Below are 9,755 nucleotides of genomic sequence, written 5' to 3' on the forward strand. Positions count from 1 at the left end.
AGGCCGCGGGCATGAGTCACCAATCCCCGGCTTTCCTTGGCTTGTAGCTGCACCATTCCAGTCTCCGCCTCTGTCTTCACATGGTGTTCTCCACTCTACGTCTCTGTTTTCTCTCTCATAAAAATACTAGTCATTGGATCAGGACCTATCCTAATCCAGCATGACATCCTCTTAAGTTGAGTTTATCTGCAAAGATCTTATATCCAAATAAGGTAACATTCACAGGTAATGGAGTTTGAACTCCAACCTATCTTTTGGGGGACACAATTCAACCCATTACAAGGGATAAGTAAGTTGTCACTATAGCACAAGAAGTCATGACTAAAAACAAGGTTGGGGCAAGGAACATAAAGCTTAATGTTTCAAAGTTTAAACATATTAAGCTGCAGCACAAACCAACGGGTATCAGAAAAGAAGGTTCTCAAACGAGGGTTAGAAATCCATGTCCCCTAAAGATGAGAAGTCTGGAGACCTGGGTGTGAATCTCAGCTATTTCACTAACTTACTGAGATACCGGTTAATTTTTTCTTCTTTCTGGGGCCTTTCTCATCTATGTTTCCCTTAGAGCTCCAAGAATCTCTATGCGTGTTCTAATCCCTAAGCTTCCAATTTTCCATGCATACTTGGTACATAGAATGATGGCAAAAATATGGGCCACCAAAGCAATGTATAAATCAATCTCATTTGGCAACTGCAATGAAGAAAATGTAAAGGAAAAGAAAAGTCTGGAAAACAAACTGCTGAAGCGCAGTGCAGATGGGATAGGAGGCTGGTTTTAAAATGAGATGACAGTGGGTTACGATTTTCTCATTGGGAGAGTCGTTCTAAAGGGGAGGCAGGATAGCATAGCTCTGGCGTCAGATAGGCCTTCACATCCCAGTGCTGCCAATTTGCATGTTGGGTGGGCAGCCCCTGTAAAATGGGGATGATATCAGTACCTACATCACAGGTTGTGTTGAGGGTTAAACTAGCTAACTTGTGTGGCAAAGCTCAATTCTACTAAGTAGGAAGAAGATAGAGCCCTATTGGTAGAAAATCTGTCCTGGGTTGGGGCCACATCTAAATCCCACCTTTGTGAGGTGAACGGAGTACAAATTGGGTCCCAAAAAGCTGCCTGGTACCCTGTAGGAGGAATTCTGAAAGGGGTGAGCCAGGATGGTGAGTGAATTCCAGAGTCCTTATGAAGGAGGATGCAGAGAACAAAAACCAAGCAGAACAATGACCAGGGCCAAGCCTGGTACAGTTTCCTCACGTGAATTGAGAAAAGGAACTGCCTGTTAGGTGGGGAAATTGGAAGGAACACAGAAAACCACTCGGGGTTGATACGGCCCAGCTCCAGACCCAGGGATTTCTTGACTTTTCAAGCAGAGTTTGGACTGGGTTTCAGCCCCCATTTGCCTCATTGGCCAGGCAACTTTCCAGAGGGACCAAAGGTCAATGAACAGAAAGAACAACAAATTCTGTACCAGGCACTATTGCAACACTTTATGTGCACGAACTCCTTTATTCCCCCAAGAATGTGATGAGATAAATATCAATACTATTATCTCCCCAATTCACAGATGAGGACACAGGGGCAGGAGGAAGGTGAGATAACTCGCTGAGTCATCTAGCTGGGGAGTGTCAAAGCCAGGATTTGGACCCAGGTGGTCTGATGTTAGGACCCAAGCTCTTAACTGTTACATTCTACTCATTGACATCCTAAGAGTCTGGAAACTTGGGGAATGGGCGTAGAGGGTCTGAGATGATTGCACTGATTATCATTTTGGGGAGTGGAGAGGGAGGGTATGGCCCAGGTCCTGGTTATCGGGCTGACCTGGCTTAAAGGGACAGACATGACCTCTGCCTGGGTAATTAGAATTAGAACATGTCAAGGGCCCTCAGAGCCAGTGACTTGCTTGGATCCCTGGACACACAGCATAGAGCAAAGTGAACAGGGAGTGTGGGCTACCTAGAGATGCCTCTCCAATGATCCAGTGCTGGGCTTGGTGGTGGCCATGCTGAGTCACATGTACACATGGTGGGCACTGGAGAATGGGGACACAATGTCAGTGATCAAGGCGGGTGGCAGGGCGCAGAGGGCTGGGTCGTCCTCACAGTCCCATTTTTCCTGCATGATTACAGTCAGCTGCAGGCAGCTCCCAGGTGTTCCATTAACCTTGTTCCATGCCCGAGGGGTATGGACCTCGGGTGGCCTTGGGACTATCAGACTAAACTTTCAGCCAGACAGAGATCGATCTGGCAAAGGAAATCTAAGGTGGGGGAGTCAGCCACCGTGGAGACCCATTGTCGTAGGTCCCGAGGGATTTTCCCCGCAAATCTTTGCCTGTAGGGACCGAGCCACAGAGGTGGGAGAAATAGAGAACCCTTCTGTGGCTGCCCCACCAGGGAGTGTAATGACAGAGCTGGAAGGGACTTGAAGATAATCTAATCCAATGATATTCACACTGAGATCTGAGGAAGCTTGGGGTCTCCTAGGGGCTGCCCCAGAGGAGCAGGGCAAACCTGATAGACACCCAGCTTCAAACAGAACAGCTTCACTTTCATCTGACTTCCATGCTGGGGCCCATATGAGAAGATTTCATTTAAGAAAAAAAAAAAAAAACAGTAATGAAAAAAATAATGATGGAAAACCCTACTGGATCAGTCCACCCTTTTCCTTTACAGAGGTGAAAGCTCAGGCTGAGAGAGGAGATGGGATGGTCCAAAGGCACAGAGTCAGTAGGAGGCAGCAGCCCCAGGCTAGAGGGATTGTATAAACTGGATTTCTAGAGACAGCCCATGGTCAGTGCATGTGTTCTGATACTCTGTGCAGAGAATCCGTCACCCACCGTGGCCCCATCGTTGGAGTCTGAGTGGGGTTGATTTGCAAACCTTCATTTAAAAGCCCAGCTATCCTTTGCATAGGGGTGTCTGGCTGGCCTTTGTGAAGCTCCAGCTGGGGCGAGTTCCCTGTCTGCACACTCACCACTGGCTCAGCGTCATTCTTCCAGAGACGTGCGCCTCCCTGCCCCTCTCCGCTATCCATCTTCCGTGGAACCGCAGGTTCCAATTTCATGAGCTGGGCTCCCGGTGGCCTCTTCTCACTCCACCCAGAGTTTCAAATTAAGTGCGAGGCAGTGAGCACAGAGGTCTGGGTTGGCTACACGGAGGCATTTCCCCAAGGAGAGATTGCAGACCACTCTAGGGCAGCGGGATGGGCCTCACTCAACCATCCAAGCTGCCGCTTGTATGCTAACCTCCTTGTGCCCTGGGAAATTATCCATGCAGGAGACAAGGCGGATGGTCACTGGGGCTGCTGGAGCTCATGGTCTGCTTGCAAATCAGGCACCCGGGAAAGGAGGAGAGAGTGTAACAATCCTGCACCCCAGAACGGAGGTACCTCGTGTCCGGGCCACAGAGTGCAAACCCAGGCATGCTGAGGGCTCTGGGCACAGGCTGCAGCTGAGGCAGCAGATGTCACTGCCTGAGCTGACCACTGGATACCGACCGACTTCACTCAGCTGACAGAAGATGCCAATCAACATGGACTTTTTCTTTGTCCTGGACCAGGCCGTGCCATCAACAACCAACTGTTCCATTACCCACAAAACTCAGTCAGTCACAATTGGGTGTTGAGTGTTAATGGCTCATAGTACTTTGGATCACCTAAAAAATAAATAAAAGAAAGAAAGAAAGAAAAAAAAGAAGAAATCTCGATTCATGTCTTAGAGGAACTTATAGGATGGTAGAGGCATAAGGCAGGCAGACGCTCTTGAAACTATCCATAGCCAACAAAACAAAGTACCATGAGAACGATCTCAGTTATTTGATAACAATATTTGCTCATTTGTAGAAAACGATTATTAGTTTGTAAGATAAGCAGACATACTGAAACAAGGAGAAAAATTAAAGACTGACTTGAGTTCCTTCAATTTTCCTTCACTGGGACTCAACATATTCTCGTATTCCTTCAATTAATCTCTCTTGTTTGCTAGAGTTCTTATCACAAATATCACCGTTCTCCCAATTAAATAATCGGCACACTAATAATTGGCTCACAGAACATTATTCTTTTTCTTCATTGCCTTCTTCATAATTAGCAATTACATATTGGATCCCACACCTCCTGTGACTATTTATGACCTGTCTCCCCATGGACGGCAATCTTGAGGGCAGGGATCCGCTTTGTCTGGTTCAGCACTGCATCCCCAGAGGTGAGAGCTGTGCCTTGAATTGGAGGGAATTAACAAGCATCTGCGCAAGAAGTGAGGGAACGAACTCAAGAGTCAGTTCAAAAATATGGTCCTTCTTAGTCAGCCTCCCAGAGTAGAATGTAAATCTGGGGGACTGACCAGTTCATGTGCCCGGGCCCACCTGTGGGAGAGCTAGTCCCATCCGCCTGCCTCAGTGTCCCCACAGCACTCCAATCAGGCCTCAAAGAGAGAATGTGTGTGTTGCACTGACTTTTCTGTTGACCCATAGGTTTCCCCTATAGATTGTGAGCTCCTTGAAGGTGGAATCTGCAGTCCCAGTTGGTATAAGAAACATGTTGACTGATATATGTGTATCAGTCAACACTCCCTATCCTTCCAGAATCCTCAATCTTTTTTGGGTGATAATGAGACATAAAAACACACACACACACACACACACACACACACACACACACACACACACATACACACACACACGCACACATGAAACAATTAGAAGCAGTTTTAGGGACACAGGAAGTGAATTGCTGAGTTAATGCCAAAATACGTGGCACACAAAATAAGTGCCAAAGGAGCCAGGTGGAAAAGAGATTTACCTTTCTTTGCCTGTATTAAATATACAGAATGGGGGTTGACCTAGACCTTGAGGGATTTTTGAACTAGGCAGAGAGGGAAGAGAACTTTAGACAGAAAAACAGCATGTCACAAAGTTTGAACCTCAGAAAGAACATTAGGGGTGTATGTAGGTGTATATGTGTTGGAAGAGGGAGTGGGAATAAAATAAGTTACATACAATACTTAGCACAATACCTGTCACATGCAAAATTATTAGCATCACTCTTATTGTTACTATTATTAATTAAAGCTTATAGTTTAGAAGTTTGTTTCTGAACTCTTTAGATCTATCAGAAAGAAGGAAAAAAGACTCCCATATTCCTTCTCATCCTGTCATTAATTTACTTTTTAATTTCCATGAATAATTAATTTCCATTCGTTATTTACTGTGGAGCAGTAGTTACATCCTAGGAAGTGATGAGAGGTGGATTGGCCAGGCCAAGTGGACAGTTTACAGAGGACATTCAAGCTTGATCTAAAAGTGGTAGTTCTCAGCCTAGGTTGAGCATGAGAATGGGCAGTTTTAAAAACCCTGATGTCCAGAGGCTGAGCCCCATACCAATTCAATCCGAATTTCTGGAGACGAGAGCCAGAGATCAGTAGTTTACTATCCTCAGTACCTTGTAATAACCTGTAATGGAAAAGAATCTGAAAAAGAATATATGTGTATGTGCGTGTGTACGTATATAAAACTGAATCACTTCGCTGCATACTTGAAACTAACACAACACTGTAAATCAACTATACCTCAATAAATAAATAAAAGCTTCCCAGGCGATTCCAATGCAGCCAAGGCTGAGAATTCCTGAGAGCGGAGGAGTCATTACACGTTCACGGGGTGTGTAACAAAAGGGCACCACAGTAAGGTTTATCTGCGTACTTTATCTAATCTTTTTTTTTTTTTTTTTTTTTTTTTTTTTTTTTGGGTCTTTGTATCTGCGTGAGGGCTTTCTCCAGTTGTGGCAAACGGGGGCCACTCTTCATCGTGGTGCGCGGGCCTCTCACTATCGCGGCCTCTCTTGTTGCAGAGCACAGCAGGCTCCAGACGCACAGGCTCAGTAGCTGTGGCTCACGGGCCCAGTTGCTCCGCGGCATGTAGGGATCTTCCCAGACCAGGGCTCGAACCCGTGTCCCCTGCATTGGCAGGCAGATTCTCAACCACTGCGCCACCAGGGAAGCCCACTTTATCTAATCTTAACAAGGACCTCTAAGATTTGTTTTCTGAGTCCCATTTTACAGATGAGGAAACAGAGTCTCTGCGAGGCTGAGCCTGGTGGGTCACAGAGCTGGCAGGCTGGCCAGGGTGTGAATGCAGTCCATCAAGCACGTGCACCTCCACCTCTGCTCTGGGCTGTCAGCCAGTGGAGGGATTTTGTGTGTGGGGCGCAGAGGAGGGGGAAGAAACCAGAGGCCAGGAAGCTCATCAGGAAGTACGTGGATGTAGTCCTTTAGTCCTTTAGGTGAGAACGTTGGGATTAAACAATGGCCTGGATCACCTGTGAGCCAAAACAACCAGCCGAGCAATGCCATCTTCCCATCGTCTGAGCCACAGAACCAAGGCCAGTGTCTGCCCCGCTCCTCTGAGGATGCTGCATGCCCAGCAGCTTTAGAAATGACAGCACAGCGGCAGTAGCAGTTTCCACAGCAGCCACCCTTCGCCACATCAGCGCCCCTCCCTCTTCAAGGATGCCTGGCTCTCACCACGAAAAAGGCATAAAACCCATCAAATGTATTCTCCCTCAGGACTTTTCAGGAGATCTATAATCTATGGTTTTATAGGTAGTGGATGTAAAAACACGGTTTAAAGATATAATCTTCAGCTTGACAAGGTGTCTTTTAAAAAGTAAATTAATGACAGAATGAAAAGCAATAAGAGGCTTTTTTCTTTTTTTCTGCTTTGAGACACAGGAAGATCTAAAGAGTTCAGCACTCAATGAATCTCTTCTGAACTGGATGGCTTTAGGGTGAAGAAAATGGACAGAGAGAAAGGGTAGGCTTCAAAACCACAGTGCAGAAATGAGAGACGGCAGAGGGAAGCCACCGGGTACTGTTTGAGGAAAGGTATGTGGCATAGATTAGCAGAAGCACGCTTCTCCATGAATAAAACTGGGGCTTCTATCCCCTGGCTTGGGAAATGGGTGAGCACTCTGGGAAGCCCTGTGCTGGGCCCCGGGCTGGGTGCTGGGGGGCCGGGAATGAATCAGACACAGTCCCAGCGCTGGAAGATTGCCTGGCCTGACGGAGGAGGCCTGTGAACCATGCCCCAGGTCCCATACCTGCAGGAAGCCAGTCTGGGGAGAAGGAAGACAGCCTGGATAGGAGAGGAGACGAGGCCAGCAGAGTCTAGGAAATGAGTGGGAGTTTAAAAAGCAGACAAACGTGAAGAAGGGCCTGGACATTGCAGAGGAAATAGTATGTGCAGAGTCGAGAGGTGGGAAACCACGAGGCGGATGGAAAGTAATTACTGCTCAGCTCCTGGGGGTGGTCACTGGTCCCCCTCAGGATGGGGAGAGCTGGGTTTGGAGCATTGGTTTGGTCACTGGGCCCTTCCTGAGGGCAGCAGTATGTGGTCCTGGGGAGATTTCCACAGATGGTCACTTTCCACCCACGTCCCTGCTCTCCTTGGGAGCTCCTGGTGCTTCAGCACTCCACAGCCATTATTTTAAAGCACAAGAATCTTAACCTGGATTCACAAGGTCTGCTCTGGTCTGATGTCAGTGTACCACTCCATCTTTATTTCCCTCTGCAGACTTTATGGGCCAATATACTAAAAACCTGTCCTCCCTAACAGGACAACAAAGCCCTGAAAGCCTAGCTCTCGCCTCTCTCTGACGTCATTTCCTTCCATTTACTCTTCCTACTGTCATGCTTCTCCAGCCATGGAAGCCTTTTTGCTATTCCTCACACATGCCAAACTCTCATGCCTCAGGACCTTTGCACCTGCTTTCTCCTCCACCTGAAATGTTCATCCTCTAAAGGAGTTCATCCAAGAATCACTCCCTTGTTTCATTCACATCTCTGCTCAAATAATACCCCTCCAAAGACCTTACCCTCATTTATTTTTTCTGGTATGGCACTTATCACTACCTGAGATTATAGATTATTTTTTTCTTGGTATGCCTCCCCCCCATTAATATGCAAGCTTTTTCATGGCTTGATCCCCAGTATCCAGAAAAGTATTTGGCCTTAGGAGGGGGTTCAATAAATATCTGTTGCATGAAGGAACTTCTAATTCAATCCCTCAAATAGGTCTTTTGTCCCCTCCAGGCCTTTGTACACACTACCTTAGAAGCACCCGCACCTGCCAGCCCCCATCTTCTCCCAGCTGTTCACCAGCACTCTGCAGGGTATGGATTAGGTGTCCATTCACCCAGAAAGCCAACCCTGACCCCCTTCGGCTCCCCCATACCTTCATCAGGTGCTACTCCCTGATACGGAGCATTTTCCGCACCCTAACACTGTAGGCAACTTATTCTGTCACTATAGGCTCCCCCACCCAGTGACACCTTGCAGGGCAGATGGGGACTCAGATTTACTTTTGGAGCCTCAGTACCTAGCATAGCACTTTAAACACCTAGGAGTTTCCCAGTAAAAGGATGCTGTTCTCTCTCTGGCCCCTCCGTGCTAGAGGCAAAGGCTCTGAAACAGTCTTTGCACAGAGTACATAGGAACTCGTGAGAGATAACCCCGTGGAAGGCATTTTTACAGGACTCCCAGGTCCTACAACCTTCCTGGTACATCAGAGGGCAGCCCATGCTACTCTTAGAGACTGTATACATTTAAGAGAGAGCCCACTGTTTCCACCTTAGTGAAGGAAAGCCCATCAAATTGAGTTAAAAATTCTGCATTCGTAGCCCAGGGGTTTTCCGCGCTCCTCTGGGAGAGAGAAAGGAAAATATGTTTCCCTTCTATATTAACAGCTTAAAATGTGAGATAAATCCTCCCATCCTCACCTCTTTTTCACGAACGGACTTGGCTGTCCAGTGGCATGATACATCTCTGATGGATCTATTTATCCATTCTATTTCTTTAGAGATAGCAGCTAAGAAGTTTCATCTATTATTTCTCTCTCTTCCATTCCCATTTTCCTAACCAAGCATGTGGAGCAGGCAGTTGATGGATGGATGGTGTTTGGGATAAAAGGGGCCAGAATCAGATAGTTTTCAGGATCTGAACAAACTGGCTTATTAACAAGGAGGCCCCTTCGGCGGGAGGTGGTGGGGGAAGGAGGGCTGGATACCAGACAGTGGCCAGTGACCGATGAAGGAGCACCTGGGGTTGCAAGGTGTAGACGCGAGGTAACTGGTGGCCGCAGCCTCCGATAATGGGAGCGCCTGGGCTCTGGAGCAGCCTCCTGCACAGAGGTGAATGTCAGATGAGCCTCTTGACTTCCTTTGACAATCCTCCAAGATTCACTGCTGCAAAGGCCAAGTCCTATTCCCTCTCGTCTTCCTTTCCATAAAATATAATCTCCACGCTCAACAAGGGAGAGCTGCTAGGCAGGGTACCAAGGGCCAGATGTCAGGCAGGGCTGGTTCAGCATCCACGCATGGGAAGGCAGTTGAGCATCACCATGGGCCAGGCACTCTGGGGTGAGAGCAGTCCCTCTGCGTATACCGTGTCATTCAAGCCTCATGCTTGTGCCATCGATTATTGGCCCTATATTCTGATGAGGACACTGAGGCATGGAGAGGATAAGGGACATCATCAAGGCTTCTCAGCTAGGAAGTGGTGGTGTGGGGTCTGATCCCTCTGTTCCTCTGCCGCGAAGCCTTCTAAACGGCTCTGCTTCTCTGCTGCAGGGACGTGCCAGACGAGAGGCCTTTCTCTCTCTTCTGTGCAAGCGGGCAGGTGGGCATGCACCCACCCTACAATGAAACTGGACCCGCTCCTGTGGCAGCAGGAAGCTGGGGAGCCCCGTGGCAGCCGCCCTCGGACTGAGGC

At 47.8% G+C, this 9,755-nt stretch overlaps 1 protein-coding gene across 1 annotated transcript in view; it reads left to right on the forward strand.

Moving 5' to 3' along the window:
• Nucleotides 1–3,422, forward strand: part of C8A (complement C8 alpha chain) — a 63,942-nt gene extending 60,520 nt beyond the window's left edge. The window contains exon 11 of the mRNA XM_007462564.1: nucleotides 3,271–3,422. Within this exon, the coding sequence (XP_007462626.1) occupies nucleotides 3,271–3,422 (152 nt within the window). The remainder of the gene's footprint in view (nucleotides 1–3,270) is intronic.
• Nucleotides 3,423–9,755: the final 6,333 nt, after the last annotated feature.

The sequence above is a fragment of the Lipotes vexillifer genome, unplaced genomic scaffold (assembly GCF_000442215.2).
Source record: "Lipotes vexillifer unplaced genomic scaffold, Lipotes_vexillifer_v1.1 scaffold54, whole genome shotgun sequence".
In the NCBI taxonomy this organism is placed as follows: domain Eukaryota; kingdom Metazoa; phylum Chordata; class Mammalia; order Artiodactyla; family Lipotidae; genus Lipotes; species Lipotes vexillifer.